Source organism: Buteo buteo, chromosome 15 (genome assembly GCF_964188355.1).
Source record: "Buteo buteo chromosome 15, bButBut1.hap1.1, whole genome shotgun sequence".
Lineage (NCBI taxonomy): Eukaryota > Metazoa > Chordata > Aves > Accipitriformes > Accipitridae > Buteo > Buteo buteo.
The window spans coordinates 10,188,016-10,206,088 of record NC_134185.1 but is presented as its reverse complement, the minus strand read 5'-3'; the positions used below and the strand labels follow the sequence as shown (position 1 = coordinate 10,206,088).

Sequence of the window (18,073 nt, the reverse complement as noted above, 5' to 3'; positions counted from 1 at the left end):
AGTAAAGCCCTGGCCAGTTGTTCCTCCTTTTCTCCATGTGAATAACTCATCGTACTTTCCTCAGAGGCTATCCAGGCTATTAAGAAGGGTTAGGTTTCCCTCAGCTCATTAGGAAGAAAGACTCTTTGTCTCTCTGAATTCATACTTCTATATTCATACTTACAAATAAAAAAACCCCCAAAACTGTCCTGTTAAAATTTAAGATGTTTTTAAAAATGTGAAGTACAATTCTGAGGCATGTGACAGTAATATTTGCAAACTGACACATGGCAAATACATAATGACATTTTAAAAAAATTAAAGAATTCCTGCTATATTAAAATGTTACTTTTGAAGAGAACTCAATTATATAAAAATAAAATAGTTTCTTGTCAATTTAATTTTCTTTCCCATAGTTAACTCCATTCACTTTGAGTAGAGGATTACTTTGCAGTAAATGTTTTGAGTAATTATGTTTTATAGCAGACTTAAGTCTGCTTCACGTAATTTTTTCACTCGCTAATTTCTGAACTGATTGAGTAGCATTGTTAGTAATACTGGTGTGTATCCTGTCTTGTGAAATCTTGCTTCAGGTATGCAGTAACTTCAAAGAATAATAGGAATAGCTAATAATAAAAGTACACTTGAGAAAACTACTTTTTCTTCCCCTCCTCCTACTCCCCTCCCTCAGATACAGTATGAGCAAAGACTTGTAGAGCTTGAGCAACTACTTGCCTACAAATTTATGAGTGAATCACCAAAACTGAATGGTGATAAAGCCAGTTCTACAGAACTTGAACAGGAGCTTCAGAATCTAAAGAAGACCCATCAGATCACTGTTAAAAACCTCCAGACAGAAATTGAAAACCTTAAAAGTCAAAATTCCCAATTAAAACTCAGAAGTAAAAAGGATAATAAAGACTTAGAGTCCACAGACTCTCCAATGAAACAAGGTAACACAAAAGACAGACTGTTAAAACTAAATGAAGAACTAGTCACCAAAAATAGAGAAATACAAGACCTTACAAAAACTGTAGAGAAACTTCAAAAAGAAAGGATGGTGATGTTGTCTGATAATAATTTGAGAAATAAAACCAATAATAAGGGAAGCTCTACAGAGATCTTGAAAAAGAATACCTCAGCAACAGATGAAAGGAATTCCAGCAACAGTGAACCCTTTCTAAGCATTTTCAACAATGACAGAATATACCAACCACATACCTTTTCTGATTCTAATCTCTTGGAAGTTCTGCAAGAAAATGCACAGCTGAAGGAGGAGCTAGAAAGATTGTCTCTAGAAATGAACCAGCAGAGGGTGAAGTCTCAAGCAACACTGGCTTATTCTGAAAATAACTTACGAAGGTAAATGCTCAACATGGTCATTTAAAAACCTTGTTACAGTGTTGGCTGATACAGGATTGAAGTGACACGTTAACATGTCAGCCATGAGTGAAGCTAGCTTATACCTGGCCAATGTTCTCTGTAAATTTAATTTTTACTGTTTGTTTTTGGTTTGTTTTGGGGTTTTTTTTCTGGGTTTGGGTTTTGTTGTGGGTGTTTGTGTTTTGTTTTGTTTTGTTTTTTAGAGCAGTGCACTGTCACAAGCAAACCTATATTGATGCTTCTTATTAATACTACAGTTCATTATGGTTTTGAGTAAAAAGATCTCAGTCTAAATTGTTGCATCTTAGATGCTTTGTATTTGTGTTGTATAGCATTAAGATGTGGTACAGGTACTTTCCTTCAAACTGGGGTATGCTTTCAGTGGGATTTACTTGACCAACTGCAGAAACTTCACACTTTACCTAGTCTCCCTTAGATCTCTTCATAGTTAAAGTAAAGGAAATTGGCATATTTAGATTGCAACACATTCTGTTCTAAAATAGATACCTGAAATAGGACAGATGCATTATGATTTAAAAGCACCTATTTTCTCTACTTTTTTTTTTTTTTAATCAGAGGAGCCAAAAAAGATGATTGGCTGAGTTTTCTGTATTCTAGCTGCCTCTAGTTAAAGGAGGCACATGTCCAGCATTGTAGGCTTCCTACCCGTCATCCCTCCAGAGCAGTTAGAAGTAATGGTGGTGCTGTTTTGCACGGTTTTGTTATGAAATTTCAAAGATATGCCACCTCTAACATTTTTGATATTTTATATGTTCAAGTGAGAAACTTTGCCACATTTTTGAAGAACTGTCTGTAGCTGCTTTACTACATCTTATTTTCCTCTCACTCTGTTCAGGATACAGGAAGACACAGCAGAATGCATTGCATCTCTGAAAGCTTCCCATGAGAGAGAAATGGAGAAGATTCTTTGCCAGCATGCAAAGGAGCATTCTACTTCTAAAGTAGCTGAACTAAACAGAAGAATTTCAAAACAAGAGGTAAGATATAGTACATACATTCATTACATATAGGTATCTGTTAAAGTTATTTCCTCCTATATTACTGTAAACTGTATCTTTCTGTGAAGTAGGATCTGTTGTTTTAAAATGGGCCTGTGCCACTGTGTTCACAGAATCACAGAATTTTGTCCAACCCCCTGCTCAAACAGGGTCATCTAGAGCCACTTGCTCAGGACCATGTCCAGATGGTTTTTGAATATCTCCAAGGAGGGAGAGTCCACAACCCCTCTGGGCTTAGAGACCCAAACAAGTGCTTGGACACCCTCACAGTAAAGAAGATTTCCTTATGGTCACATCGAACCTCCCATATTTCAGTTTGTGCCCTTTGCTGCTTCTCCTGTCGCTGGATACCACTGGAAAGAGCCTGGCTCTGTTGGCTTTGCACCCTTCTTCAGATGTTCGTAAACATTGATGAGATCCCCCCGAGCCTTCTCTTCTCCAGGCTGAACAGTCCAGCTCTCTCAGCCTTTCCTCATAGAAGAGATGCTCCAGTCCCTTCATCATCTTTGTGGTCCTTTGCAGACTCTCTCCAGTAGCTCCATGTCTCTTGCACTGGGGAACCCAGAATGTGGCCTCACCAGAGCTGAGTAGAGGGGAAGGACCACCTTCCTCCACCAGCTGGCAACATTGATACTAATGCAGCCCAGGATACTGTTAGCCTTTTGTTCAACTTGGTGTCCACCAGGACACCCCAGGCTCTTTTCTGCAAAGCTGCTTTCCAGCTGGGTGGCCCCCAGCATATGCTGGTGCCTGGGGTTGTTCCTCCCCAGTAGCAGGACTTCGCACTTCCTTTTGTTGAAGTTCATGAGATTCCTGTCAACCCATTTCTTCAGCCTGTCGAGGACCCTCTGGATGTATGCACAACCCTCTGGTGTATCGGGCACTCCTCCCAGTTTTACATGATCAGCAAACTTGCTGAGGGTACATTCTGCCCCATCATCCAGGTCATTAATGAAGATGTTGAACAGGATTGGACCCAGAATTGACAGTTCTACACACGACACCCCCTGAGTTACTGACCTCCAACTAGACTTCGTTACACTCATCGCCACCCTCTGGCCCAGGCATTTAAGTCAGTTTGCAATCCATCTCACTGTCTGCACATCCAACCCATACTTTGTCAGCTTCTCTATGAGGATCTTAGAGGAGACAGTGTTAAAGCCTTACTACTGAAATCCAGGTAGGCAATATCCACTGCTCTCCCACCTGCCAAGCCAGTCATTTCATCATAGAGGGTTATCGGGTTGGTCAAGCATGACTTCCCCTTTGTGAATCCATACTTACTAGTCCTGATCACCTTCTTGTCCTTCATGTGCCTGCCAGGTTTCCAGGATTAGTTGCTCCATCACCTTCCCAGGGATTGAGGTGAGGCTGACTAGCCTGTAGGTCCCTGCGTCCTCCTTCTTGCCCTTTTTGAAGGTAGGAGTGACATTTGCCCTCGGCATACATGGTTGCATCCCATCAGGGCCGTGGAATTATGTATGTGCAGTTTGTGTATTTCCTGACCGGATCCTCTTCCACCAAGGGTATATCTTCCTTATTCCAAGACTTGCCCCCTAGTCTCTGGGGCCTTGGATTCCTGAAGGCCAGTCTTGCTAGTAAAGACTGAGGTGAAGAAGGCGTTCAGTACCTCAGCCTCTTCTATGTCCTGGGTCTCCAGGGCCCCTGCCCCATGCATCAGCAGGCCCACGTTTTCTCTAGTCTCCTGTTTGCCACTTAGGTACTTACAGAAGCCCTTCTTGTTGCCTTTGCCGGTCTCACCAGATTCAATTCCAGGTGGGCTTGGGCTTTCCTAATCACATCTCTGCATGCTCTGACAGTGTCTCTATATTCCTCCCAGGTTACCTGTCCTTGTTCCCACGATCTGTAGGCTTCCTTTTTATGTTTGAGTTTTGCCAGGAGTTCCTTGTTCATCCATGCAGGCCTCCTGGCATTTTTGCCTGACTTTCTGCTTGTTGGGATGAACTGCTCTTGAGCTTGGAGGAGGTGATCTTCAAAGGTCAACCAGCTTTCTTGGAACCCTCTTCCCCCCCCAGGGCCCCATCCCATTGGACTCTTTCAAGCAGATCTTTGAAGAGGCCAAGGTCTGCTCTCCTGAAGTCCAGGGTTGTGATCGTGCTTTTCAGCCTGCTCCTTCATCTCAGATCCTGAACTCCACCATCTCGTGGTCGCTGCAGCCAACGTTGTCGTTGACATTCACAACCCCAACAATCCCTTCCTCGTTTGTGAGTTTAAGGCCCAGCAGACCACTCTCCTCACTGGCTCCTCTATCACTTGGGTCAGGGAGTTGTCATGAAGGCTTTCCAAGAACCTCCTGGATTGTTTATGCCGTGCAGGATTGTTCCTCCAGCAGGTATCGGGGTGGTTGAAGTCCCCCATGAGGACCTGGGCCTGTGATTGTATTTGTGCATTAAAATTTTGGGAGAAGTTATACACACGGTATGAAGGTAGAAGGAGCTATTGCATTCAGATTATTTCAGAACTTTTTTTAACTGAGGAAAGTAACTTGAAGATGGAGACTTGTTTTCATATAATATATATGTACATGTGTGCTATTTAACCATCCATGTAAAGGATTGTTAAATAGCACACATGCACATGTGCTAGAGGTAGTATGTTAATACATGCATCACATATACCTCCAGTAGTACAATATTGATTATATTTTTGGTGTATTTTTCCTGCATAGGTTTTCACATGTTGTGGGTATTTAAGTTAATGACAAACTATTTTTAATCTTTTTGTAGATATTAATAAAACATCTCCAAGAACAAATTGGTGAACAACAGGGACATCAGGAAGCCCTTTTAGTTTCACAGATGCGAGAGGAACTCCTACAAAAAGAGGTATATTTAAATTTGGATTGGGGGTACCTTATTCTAATAAGAGTTTTCACTTTCATCCTTGTAAAACCTCAAATAATATGTAGTAAAATAAGTCTTAGAAAACAGTATCTTTGTCAGTTGCTTCTACATCAATTATACCTGAGAATGCAAGATATTTTTCTAATGAGAACAAGAGAACTACACAGAACAGAAGGTGGAACTTTGATCTCCTTTGATTTTTTTTTTTTTTTTTTTAATTATTATTCATTTTAATTAGTTAGAAATGTCTGACATCCATATGAAAATTGATCAGCAGGTTAATCCAAGCATTTATAGCCTCTTCCCTGAGAGCTGTGATGGGTAGTAAATAGACCACGGGACTTTTTCTTTATTAAAAGGATATTTTATTATTTTTTCAAATTCTTTGTTCAGATAAAGCCTTCCTTTTCTCTTCCTGCATTGCCATAAAACTGACTTAGGCAATTATATTCTTGGTTTTTTCCTTTGATATCTGTGAAACTTAAGCTCTCTTAAGAGAAGGTTAGTTGTAATAGTTCTTTCGAAATTCACTGGGTTTTGAAAGAAGTATCTAGGCTTTTCCTAATCTTCTTTTAATAGCATATAGTCTAAAAATTACGCTTGTTCATGTTTTCACTTTGGGGTTAATATTATGTTATGCTGTCTGTCTTTTAGCTCAAGCTTTTTAAACTATTGGCTATACTTTTGTTGTCCTTGAAGTGTCGCCAATATTTTATTTTATTTTTTAATCATCTCCTGTTCAGGAGGAGGTTACAGCCTGTTTTAGCATTGTGCCTATGCTTAATTCACCATCTCCTTGATGTATGAAGATTGCTAATTTTACCTTCATTTTGATAATACAGTAATTAACCTGCAAGAGTTATTAAAAAGAATTCTCCTATTCTGTAAGGGACTGAGAACTCCAGACATTTAATCTTGTATGTTGCCCTTATTTAAAAGAAATGAGAGAAGTATCAGTACGTGTTTAATACATACTTAATATCATTAATCTTAATCTCACTAAACTCATTCAGTATTCATCCTACCCATGCAAAATTCCACCTCTGTTTTGAAGTATTTATAGGAAAGTGAGGGTTTGTAGGGAGAGAAAAAAAGGTCTATTAAACAACCTCTCTATTTGCAAAATAAAGGCTGAGACTTTGGGTTCGTATTATGAATCTAATGATAGATGTTGCCTTTCCATACAAAGCTTGTTTCCCTCCAGTCATCTCAGTATATATAATACTTCCTCCTGGGAGAACAGGGCAAGAGTACAATGAGACAAATGTTATTAATTTGTTTCTTCTATGACTGCTTTACAGATTATTAATTACAGTGATGGTTAAGAGAATGATCATCCTATCATCTGACCCACATGTTACAGGCCGAGTTCAAAGTGCTGGCATTTAAGTAAATGTAATGTTTTGTTACAAAAATCATTGCAAGACTATACAGAGAGAAATGTCAAAGTCAAGTCTTGCTTTTGCCCTCTAGCATGACTGCTGCACTGCTTATGAAATACATTTTAAGCATTAAATGGTTAAATAAGTAGAACTGAAAAAAGAAGGCAACCAAACCTGCAAATAGAATTAGTCATGATAGGGAAAAAGCACTACCATTGTAATAAGATTGAGTCTTCTGTCTAAAATGGTTGTACCTCAAAGAAGGCAAACATTTTTTTCTGAGGCTCCCTGGAAGTTTGTTATTTGAATACTAATTTCAGAAATGCTGTTTATGGATGTTTTCCATTAATTATATACTTCTTTTGCATAACAGCTTCCACATAGCACAGCTTTGTATTTAACATAGTTCTGTTGCTGGCAAAATATATGGAGCCCATTTTCTCCTGGGGCTTTTTTCCCCTCATAACATCTTTCCTTCATGAATGTTTCAGGTGTTTCATTATGTACTTGAGATCATGCATCAGCCCTTCCCTTCAGTGGGACAACTTTGCAGCCAAGCAGTGGACGCTCAGTTTCACAGACCTTACACAACCAAGACTTCTGCTCCTCTGACAAATGGGGCTGAAAGTGGCCCACAGGTTCAAAGCTGCTGGAGCTATGGACAGGCAAAAATGTAGTAACGTAGGCCTCACTGTTTTAGAAAACCATGTTAAAAAATGAAAATAATAGTAAGCCATCTTGGAGTCACTTCTCAGTAAGAGTGACAACATCTTATGAGGACACAATGGTTCCACCTACTTAAATTCAGCAGCAGAGAGCCAGGGATGGCTGAGTGCTTGAAGAGGGTTAGCAGTTCTCAAATATATTGCGTAAGGGGAGCTAAGGGTTATAATAAATGATTAAGACTTCAAAGCTTTCACTTTAGTTTACTTATACACATTAAGAAAGTGACCAAAAAAGACTTAAGATGTTAAATGAAGAAATATCAAGTTACTTAAAATAGGCAAAGAATGAGAATAAATCAGTAGGGCTTTATAAGAAAACTTACCTGAATTTCTGGAGGATTAGGAAATCAGTTGTAAGTCAGTCATTGGTAGAGTTGGTTTGACCTGGCAGTTATTAGACCAAAGGGGGTTTGTAATCGTGTGTGTTAGCAGCATGTCTTTTCTTAATTTATTCCTTAGAAATACACTGGTACGTTTTATATTTGATCTTTATGCAAGGAGTGACAAGGGATTGTGTAAGAACATCTAATCATAATATTCTCTATTAATTTTTTAGTACATTTAGAAGTATAAAAATTGACTGTGAATTATCACTTCATAACATATTATGAACAGGATTGGATTTATCAAAAGAACTAGATTTTCACATGTTCAGGCCAATTCTTACAAATGAAACATCCTAATCTAAGTCCCTGAGCCCCTGTTTAAGCTTTTGAATAAAGTAGATTTCCCTTTAATGTCTTCCTTTCTGCAGCTTTTGAATAGAATGATTAAACAAAACAAATACACTTTGAAATGAATCTGTTTTATACACTGCTTAATGCAATAACAACAATTTTCATCAATTCTTTCTAACTGTAGGTGACGAAATTGTTGGAAGAACTGAGAGAGGCTAAGGAGAGCCAGAGTCCTGAAATGAAACATTTTTTGTGCCTGGAAAAGAAAATCAAGCATATAGAGACCAGATATGCAGAAAGACAGCAAGAAATTCAAAAGGTAAACCAGAATATATCTGCATTTACTTCTCAAAAGCAATTTATTGGTTTAACTGTAATTTTATGGTATTTGCACAGGCTCATTTAGCTCACACTGTAGGGGGGCAAGTAATTCTTTGATACAGCCATGGTTTTGTCTTTGGTGCCTGCTGATGCAAGTGAACGTAGTTGCAGTCCTAGTCAGCATGTCCTTGCTGCGGTAATTAAGATTACTTGCGTATGACTCATGTATCAGGTGCGTAACTTCCTTGCAACCTGATCTATGGAGGCCTTGCTTTTGCAGAGCGTTGGACCACACGACCTCTGGAAGTCCCTTGTCATTAGGTTATTCCATATTTCAAGTACACTGGAGAAAAGGAGGCTGAGGGGAGGCCTTATCGCTCCCTAAAACTCCCTGAAAGGGGGTTGTAGTGAAGTGGGTGCTGGTCTCTTCTGTCAAGTAATGAGCAATAGGACAAGAGGAAATGGCCTCAAGTCATGCCAGGGGAGGTTTAGACTGGATATTAGGAAAAATTTCTTTACTGAAAGGGTTGTCAGGCATTGGAACAGGCTGCCCAGGGAAGTGGTGGAGTCACCATCCCTGGAGGTGTTCAAAAAATGTGTAGATGTGATACTTCAGGACATGGTTTAGTGGGCATGGTGGTGTTGGGTTGACAGTTGGACTTGATGATCTTAAAGGTCTTTTCCAACCGAAATGATTCTATGATACTACACAATGAAAGCTAGCTATTGAAAAATTGACAAGAGTTTGTAATGCAGAGCTTGTTAAGCTATGAGATATTCCTCAACTGAACTGTAATTTTATTTTCTAGAAGTCCCATTCAGAAAAGCTGCATTAAAAATATAGAAATGTCTTGTAGCAGTCTACCACATAGTGGTTTTAATACCCAAAACAACAACAACAAAAAAGGTTTTATCCTCCACAAACTAAAAATTTTGGATTTTGAAGGTTGGATATTTGTGATACAGCTTCTTGTATCTGACAGTTGTATCCCTTGTAAAACAATTTTGCACTGATCTTATTATATGTCACGGCCTCCATCCTGATTTCTCATCTATGAGGGGAGCTTCTATCATCTGGAAACAGTTTTCTAGTTCATATAGATTTTGTTCTCATGCTTTCATCACTTAAACATATGACTGTCTTTCATTAGTGTTTTAACTTAGGTTTTACATAAATATATGAAGTCAGAGAAGGGCAGTTGCACTGGAAGATCATCAAACCTGTAGCAGTTCTTTGTTTGTGGAGTTTGTTCTACAGTTTTGAAACCAGATCTCAAGGAATACACTTTTATGTACAGAATTGTTCATGGTAGAAGGTTTTATTCTCATACATTTCTACATCAGATATTTAATTTTCCTCCCCAAAAGAGCTGTGCATAAAACAAGTCACTGGATTAAGAACAAACCCTGCCACTACTGACAATTATTATTTTTGTTCACTTTCTGTCCTGCTAAAGGCAACTGTAATACAGTTACTTTTTTATGCTATTCATTTGCTTTTGTATAATATGAGAATTTTACCATTTCTGTAAAGTGTCTGCTGCTGCCTAGTCTATGATCTATCTCCACTAAATTTATTACCTGACCTATAGTATTTACTAAGATGTTTTGTAATGTATTAAAAAAAAAATACTAGAAGTAATAGTATATGCAACAATTCCTGCTAAGTAATTTCATCTTTCCTGGTGCTACTAGCCTTGTTATGTATTAAACTTTGGGGTTTGTTTGTACTAGTGTTGCACCTTTAACTATCTGCAGTGGGGCTCTGAGCAGTCCCCCAAATGAATGATAATGAAATGAACAATGTAGAAAAACTGAATTGCTGAACAAGGAAATAACAGGTTATCCTTAGTATCAAACTACAAATACAGTAATTATGGCCTTTAAGTGATAGAGCTTTCCTTAAAGAATCTATTGCAATTAATAGTGGTGTGGAGATTTTGATACCTTGTGACACTTTTTCTTTTGGGTAATCTAAGAGGATTATGCCATGGATTCATGTCAAAATTAATTCAAACTTCCGTCTGCAGCAGCTTCAGACCTTTGTGACTACAGGATATTTTCTGATAGTTCATAGAACCTGTGGTTTTTAAAAATACAGTAGTAGCCCAGAACATGTCATTCAGATTTGATTTGTTTTCCTTACAGAATGTTCTTTAAACACATTTAAATGGCAATTCAAAAGGTTCATTTTGATTATAGAGGGGTTTGTTATATGCTCAGCTTTGTCTTAAATAATCAAACTTTTAATTGCTGTTAAATTCTCCTGAGGCTCATTAGTCAGTGATGGATTCTACCCTTCTGTCATTAATGCAACTATTTAAAGGAATTCATTGCTATCAGAATGATTTTTGTAGTATTCAGAACAAATTGTTTCCACTTAATGTGAGCCTTGGGCTTTGAGACTGAGCATCAAACATAATGAAGTGGTGTATTTTTGCAAAGGGGCAGCGTTGGCTGAGTATTTGACTAGGAAGTCACAAGGCTGATTTGCTTCTAATTTGCAGGCAACCCAACTAACACAACATATTACTGAAGCAAGGCAAACCCACGAGGTTGAGAAGTGGCGAAGACTGGCACAACAGAAGAATCAAGAACTGGAGAAATTCCGAGTGGAATTGGATTCAATATTAGATGTTTTACGTGAACTGCAGAAACAAGGGGTTGTTATTCCTGCACCTAATTCCAGTGGATTTGGCACAACAGACAGCTGTTGGAAGACATGATTAGGTAGGAATTGATTAGAGAAGCAGATTTTTAATATTCAAAGTTATGTATAGAAAATATTATTGAAAATCAGTAATGTAACACTCGTAAATTGAATTACATTCTGATCTTATCTGGAATCTTGCTTGTCCAAAGGTAGATTTGCATTGAGCAACACCCCAGTCGTATTGTATGTCTTATATTTTGTTAGTAATAAAGTTACATGCAATTTTTAAAAATTATTAGTAATATTGAGGTTATTTGATAAATTCAATTACCATTGAAAAATTCCATTTGATGCTTTTTCAGATACTGTAGAACATGCCTGAATAGAACTTCCACTTGTAACTTGTCTTACAGTGATTCGTTTGTGAACAATTTGAGTAATATGCTGCTTGGGTTGTATTTTTAGTGTATCGTTATTATTTTTCATTTGGTAGGGCATGAAAATCTTCTTTTTCCAACATTTTGCTTCTCTCCCTCCAATTCATAAAAAGTTCCCTCCCTTATCTTTAAGACCCCTTTCAACTTTGTGAATGACTGAAGGGCTGCAGCAGAGCAGGCATTCTCTGGTGATGCTAAAATTCAAACTATTTTTTTTTCACTTGGCAGGTATTTCCAACTGCGCTGGTAAGAATGATGGCAGAGTGGTCTAGCTGAATTGTTATGGGGCAGATAGATACGAAAAAAGTCTGTAAAATACAGTTTGAGAGTAGTTAATAGTATCCCTTTTAAAAGAGAAGGCTGTACTGAGTAAGATTTTTACAATGGGCTGTTCTGGATCTGACACAGTAGTATCTTTATAGATGATCTTGACAGAACAAAGAGGCCAAACATGACGACAATGTACTAAAGCTCAGACTGCAGGGATATGTTGGTAGGCAAATTTAGAGTTAAAATTCTGAACAACTTGGAAAGGGGGCCAGAAGAAAAACCCAAACAACTAGAGTCTTGTGGAGTGACAAAGGAGGCTAGTATGCTTAAGCAGGAATAATCCACTACCCAAATACTGAATCTGAATCTAACTTTCTGCTGAACTGACTGGCATCATTGCAGGTAACAAGCTGAAGGTTACAGAGACCGTTGCTTCTCCCTCTCCTCTTATGCCCTGCTGGAGTTATACACCTAAGTGTAGAGCCTGTAAGATACTAGACACCATAGGAACAATTCCTAACGCATCACCAACGTGTAATTTAGTGTGCTAAGCTTTTGGTCCCTTGTTTCAAGAAAGAGATGGACCAGCTGGAGGGAAAAGAACAATCAGCAGTCCAGAAAATGTAGCCTTAGGAACCACAGAACCTGTAGGGGCTGCCCTGCTCCAGAGAAGAGACTGGGGAGGGAAGATGAGGATGGCTGTTACGCTTGTCATGTATGAAAAACCTGCCGCTAAAAGGATAGAAGGAGAAGCAGTAAGTAAAATTAAAGAAAATTCAAGACAGTTGGCTATTTGGTGGCTGGAAGGACAGGTTTTCAAACAAATCAGTAAATTATTAGTCTGAAGTCTCAGCACTGCAAATCCTTAAGAATTCCATAGCACATACACTGAGGTGGTAGCTCAATCAACTATACTTATTTAGGGCAAAGAGAAGACAAAAGCTAGACTGTACTCCTCGGGTCCCTGTAGTATTGGTTGAAGCTAGCATTTAAGTCAAACATGAAATAGTTAAGGTCTGTATATATGTATTTATGTATCGTGCTTCTTCAGGGACCAGTGGTAAATATGCATTTTATCTTAAACAAGCATGGGACTGAGCATGCATAAAGAACAAAATAGTGTAACAAATTATACACTGTGTAGGCACAGACAGTAGTTCAGTGCAAGGATGCTTTTTTGTTTTATACCATACACAAACATAAAGTGAGAGAGAGTGTATACACACATACATATACATATATAAAAAAAGGACAGTCAGTTGGCAATTAATATAGTAATCATGGTTGTTTCATATTCAGGTATTTTCAGTATTCTTAGTATGGAAGTTTTGTCCCCCAATAATGAAGTATTGGTCTGTATTCATAAAATGTGTAAATACAATAATGCTTTGTATATATCAGCTATGTGTAAATATGCTGTATTTTCTTGATTGGGGACTGTTTTGCAAATGAAAAGGATAAAATTGAATAATTTCAAATTACTTATTTCCTGTACAATTCGCTATACGTGTAACACTGTATTGAAGTGTGTGACTTCAAGTGAGATTTTTTTAAATTATAGCAACCCTTGTGTTCCCAGAGAGGCCGAGTCCTGCATGTAGGTATGCTAGGGCACTGCCTACGACAGGAGGGCCTAGGGGAAGCATTTCCATCGTCTGGAAACTGTCTCTCTCACATGTATAATCCTTAGGTCATCAAGAGGGGTTGCCTTAGTGTTCATGCAGTTCATTCAAACACTTTTTTAAAGTTCTTGTATTCGGTTCTCAGCATAGTTTGTAAGCCATAGTATCTTACGTAGTTTGAATTAAATTTCAAATTAAATTCTCTGAGTCTATTTTACTGACCAGGGTCAGTCAGCATTATTTACCATTAGTATAAACTATAATATGGTTTATACTGTGTTCTCACATGTATTTATGTAGTTGTATACTCACTGAAGTGTGGTCTTTAGGCATTGACCATGAAGTGGGCACTCTACACAGTAACAGACTCTCTCTGGTCTTGAATGGCTGTAGTAATGGTGCTCTTTTTGGAGAACTAAGGTCCAAGTTTTAACTTCCCTGCTAAAGTTATTAGTTGTTGACTCTCCAGCAGTCTTAACAGTACAGAAAGGGGGAAAATACCCCGAAGCAGAACAAAGACTAACAAAAGAGGTCATTAGCTTTTATTGTATTCCACTGAGGATTTCAGTGGTATCTTTCAGAGTCATAGAATTATATACTCCTGGTGTATGTTTTTCCTCTTCTTATGCCATACTATTTCATTATGCATTTCCAGAAGGCGTTATAATGGATGGATTAAAAGAATCTTAAACATCATTTCTTTGAACCATTGACTTATGTTTAGCTGGAATTCATTTGTTTATTATACTCCAGCTGCTTTACTGTAATTTGAATTCTCATGTTTGAAGCTTTTAGGAAATCAAGTGAGCAGTTGGCTGGGTGACTCAGTGACCTGGATTACAGAGAAGACATTTGCTTCAAGAGAGGAAAACAGGGTGTGCAGAAGAGCATCAGGTCTGATCCTGGCACTGGTGGCAGAGACATTAAGTGTTATGTTCAAGTTCTCAGAAATACATGTCAAAACTGCTCATGTAATAAATTATCATGGATGAAGACTTTATTTGATTGATAGTACATAATACATCTTGGAGTCTGCTACTATATCCAGTATTTAACCTAGTCTAGAAAAAAGAAAGAAAACAGCTCTGTATACTAGCACAGCAGTGCAAATACCTTTCTGCAGGGAAAGGGGGCCATGGATCAAGTGCTGCCCTGACTCTCTTGAACAGAAAGCCCTCTGGTAACTTGGAATGGTAATGTTTAGCCTTTCAGACAGCTAACTACATACCTCTTGTCCAAGCACAGGCGTCCAACTCTTGCTCTTGTTGGAGAACATGTGGTAAAAGGCTCTGCCTCTGTGCTGTCCTTGCTACCTGTCAATACCTGAGGCTACCAAGTAAGTTCAGTCCAGCTCTACAGTATCTCCTGCTGATTTATTTAGCTTTGTCATCTTTCACTGCCAGGAGGATAGAGCAGAGTAGAAGGGGAAAAGCACACTCCAATTCCTCTTTTGCCAGTGGCTTCTTAAGGGTTTTGTGGGGTTCTTTTAATCACAGAGTGGCAAAAAAAGTCAGTAACAAGTATTCAAGAGCTACAGCTCAGGTGCAAATACATGACAAATGCATGACAAATACACATCATTTACTTCACCTTTTAGCCTCAGAGACCATGTATCACTGGATTTTAGAAAAGTTCATGGTTTTACCTTTCCCTTTCTTTTCTCTATGAGCAGGCGTTTTCTGATTTTACATTGTAGGGTTCCAGAATTTTTTTTAAAAAAAAGGTACACAACTGAAACTTGTTTACACAGAAGAACATTTCACAAATATTCACCTTTGGAAACTAGAATACATAACTTGACCTAGTAAGTTCTTACAGAACACAATACATGTTTGTGCAAACACATGTAATTATCTTAGGGGAACTCTACATGAGGTTAAATCTACCACAGGTGATTCATTTAGAGTGAGTTTTGAGAAAAGGTTCTGAAACAGACAGCCCAAGCAGTAAGAAAACTTGCAATAATTTGATTTTCAAACACCATTAAATTCTGAGTACTCCTTTTGAAGGATTACCCTAGTCAAAGCACTTTCTATTCAATTCATAGTAAACCAATTCATGTTGGTTTTCTGGGAAGAGATGAACTTTTTAAATGTTATACAAAGTTGGTTATTACACCAGTCCCTTTTCCCTGAAGGCAAAACTTCATGTCTATTGGTTCTTAAAAAGGCAAAAGAATGAATGAACACCTTTAACATAACTGCTTTTAAAGACTGCAGAAAGATTCTCCTTTGCCTTTGAGGCAGAGCAAAAGTCTGAATCAGACTGTATTGCTGCTACAGTGCTTCTGAAGTCATGGGGGAGCTGTGCAGTGGGGACTGCCAGGTTATTTTTCTGTAAAAAAAAGCATGAAGAACTTCTTTAAAGATAGAAGGGAGATAAGATGAAAAAAGCAGAACCACCATCAGGGAAGAAAAAAAGCAGGAACCAAAAACACTTAAATATCTTTAGAGGATTAATACATGCTTCAGAAGGACACTAAGATTACAATTCAAGTGTGTTGTAAGTTAAGTTATCCTTTGATCATATTATTAAATACCTTTCATCTAGGCATTGTCACCAGCATCCATACACATGGATACTTCTCCTTTCTCCCCAAATTAGCAGTTATGCACGCAAACAAAAGCCACCAGGATTCAAGGTAGCAGAAGAAAAGCTTAGGTTAGCCCACTGGGAATAGCAAGCTTTTCTTTTTCTAAAACCAGACCTACATTATTTTAAAACTAAGTTTCAAATGCTTTAAAAATAAGCTTCATTTCTCAATTGCAGGGGGGATGGATTCTACAGAGGTTTTCTCCTCATTTAAGCAGCATGCTCTGTTTTCAAGCATGGTAAATGGAAAAAATGAAAAAAGAATAGATCAAACATCACTGAAGGCAGCTAACTCATCCAGAAGTAGGCTATAAAAGCTACCTTTAGTAGCAGTCCCAGAGCTTGTTAGCAAGAAAAATACTGAGCTTCAGTTCAGACAAAGCTCAACCATCAGTTAGCTAACAGTTGTTTGAGGTGCCTCAGCAGAAAGCAGTTGCCACATTCAGAAGGCAGATTTCCCAAATTTCTTAATTTGGGAAGGGAAAAGGGAAGTCCACAGCTACAGCCTTCATAGTTGTGGTTAAGTACTTACTATATAAGGAGGTCTTTTCTGCACCTGAAGCAGCATATTGGAGACCTACATTGCAACCCATGCAGCTATGCTCATTTGTAACAGGGTTTGCCTCAATCTTCTCTTGGGAACTATTTTCAACAATAATCTGCTAGTTTTAAACAGTCTCTGCTTTGCTTTAAGTATAATCCCATTACTTTAAACACTAGGAAGTAGTGCAAGAATTAAATTTGAAAACAGGAAATTTAGGTGTAAGTGGTTTATAGTAAGGTCACAGGAGATAAAAACAAAAGAGATTTCCCTCAGTCTTTCTATTCTTTAAATGCACAACACATTCACTAATTTTTCTATTTGTCACATGAAGGGAGAATGAATTAATCAGCATTTAAGTGTCTGAAGAATGTATCAGCAGGCCCTTGCTACATTTTCACTCTGACACAAACATGTTGTATACCAAGCAGGCTAGTTTCAAGAAAACTCAGTTAGGCACAGCATCTTGAATCCCCGAGTTTCATTTCAGTTAACAACTTCCTGCAGAGCACTCTTACTCCAAATCCCGCAAAGGATTTCAACCTGGTTCCTCTGCATCTAAAACCATTTGGCCATTAGTTACAATCTTTTGAAGAAAGCTGAAACATAATTTAAGTACTGGCTAAGTTTCAGAACCTTATTCTTTCTCTAAAAAATAAACTTAAAGGGTGAAATTACACCTATTCAATTCCTTAACAAACCTTTCCCTAGGAGAACAGCTGTGGTTGCAACACCATCCCAACTGAGTACAAAAAGAAGATGGAGCAAGTGCACCTCAGCTGTGCTTTTGGAGCTAGTCCTCTGAACAACTGAAAGCCTGCTACCCCTTCACTGGCCTACTGGCAAGAAAGGGCTGTTTATAGAGCCAAAAAGCATAGGAGGTTCAGCCTATAAGCAAAGCATAACACCAGCTTAACAGACAACCACCGTTTGCATATAGTAACTCTACTGACAAACAAAGAATAGTTTTAATCTGATTTCCTGTGATTTACCTACTGAATCCTGCACTTACCAAACTGGAAGTTTGCATCAGCAATTAAAAAAAAGTGAAATTACTGTTTGTGTGTAGAACACTAATTCCAGGTCATGGTCACCACTGGGCAGTTGTCAGAATGTCACTCTGAAGTACTACAGTTACAGGCACCAATTTGCTTTTACTCAGCAGCAGGTGGTGGTAGCATTTTGTAAACACTGTAACCAAACAGTTATGCCAGGTATTCCCTCTGGAAGCTTTCTAAGTTGGATTTCACCTGCACCAAAAAGCAGTTAGAAATCAGAAACTGAAGTTAACACCAAGCAGATATCCATTGTGCTGCTTAGTTTCAGGTGTCCTTTTTGGGAGTGGCAAAAGCTGCAGAACCTCCCAAGAGGCTGCCTGTTTATTCCTTACATAAGTCTTAATTTAAGGTTTACACTTATCTTGGCCAAGGAGTTTTCATACACCTCCCAATGCCAGGCTCCAGACTCATAGTCCCCACAAATTAATATGGTATCCTTCAGAAGCTGGACATAAGCAGTCATTTAAAAACAGAAGAAAACAAGGAAAAAAAGAAATCAGGAAGCAAAAATAATGCTGGGCAAAAAGTTTAGACCACAGAAGGCATCAGA

The 18,073-nt window shown here is 38.3% G+C and overlaps 1 protein-coding gene across 12 annotated transcripts in view; it reads left to right on the top strand.

Annotated features, from left to right (window-relative positions):
• Nucleotides 1-18,022, top strand: part of CEP162 (centrosomal protein 162) — a 54,610-nt gene extending 36,588 nt beyond the window's left edge. For 6 of the 12 annotated variants that reach the window (XM_075046536.1, XM_075046535.1, XM_075046537.1 and 3 more), the window contains 5 exons: nucleotides 671-1,341; nucleotides 2,219-2,360; nucleotides 5,129-5,227; nucleotides 8,214-8,348; nucleotides 10,858-11,647. In XM_075046536.1, coding sequence (XP_074902637.1) covers nucleotides 671-1,341; nucleotides 2,219-2,360; nucleotides 5,129-5,227; nucleotides 8,214-8,348; nucleotides 10,858-11,076 — 1,266 coding nt within the window. In that variant the 3' untranslated portion in view covers nucleotides 11,077-11,647. The other 6 variants (XR_012653041.1, XR_012653040.1, XM_075046544.1 and 3 more) reach the window with 6 other exon arrangements.
• Nucleotides 18,023-18,073: the final 51 nt, after the last annotated feature.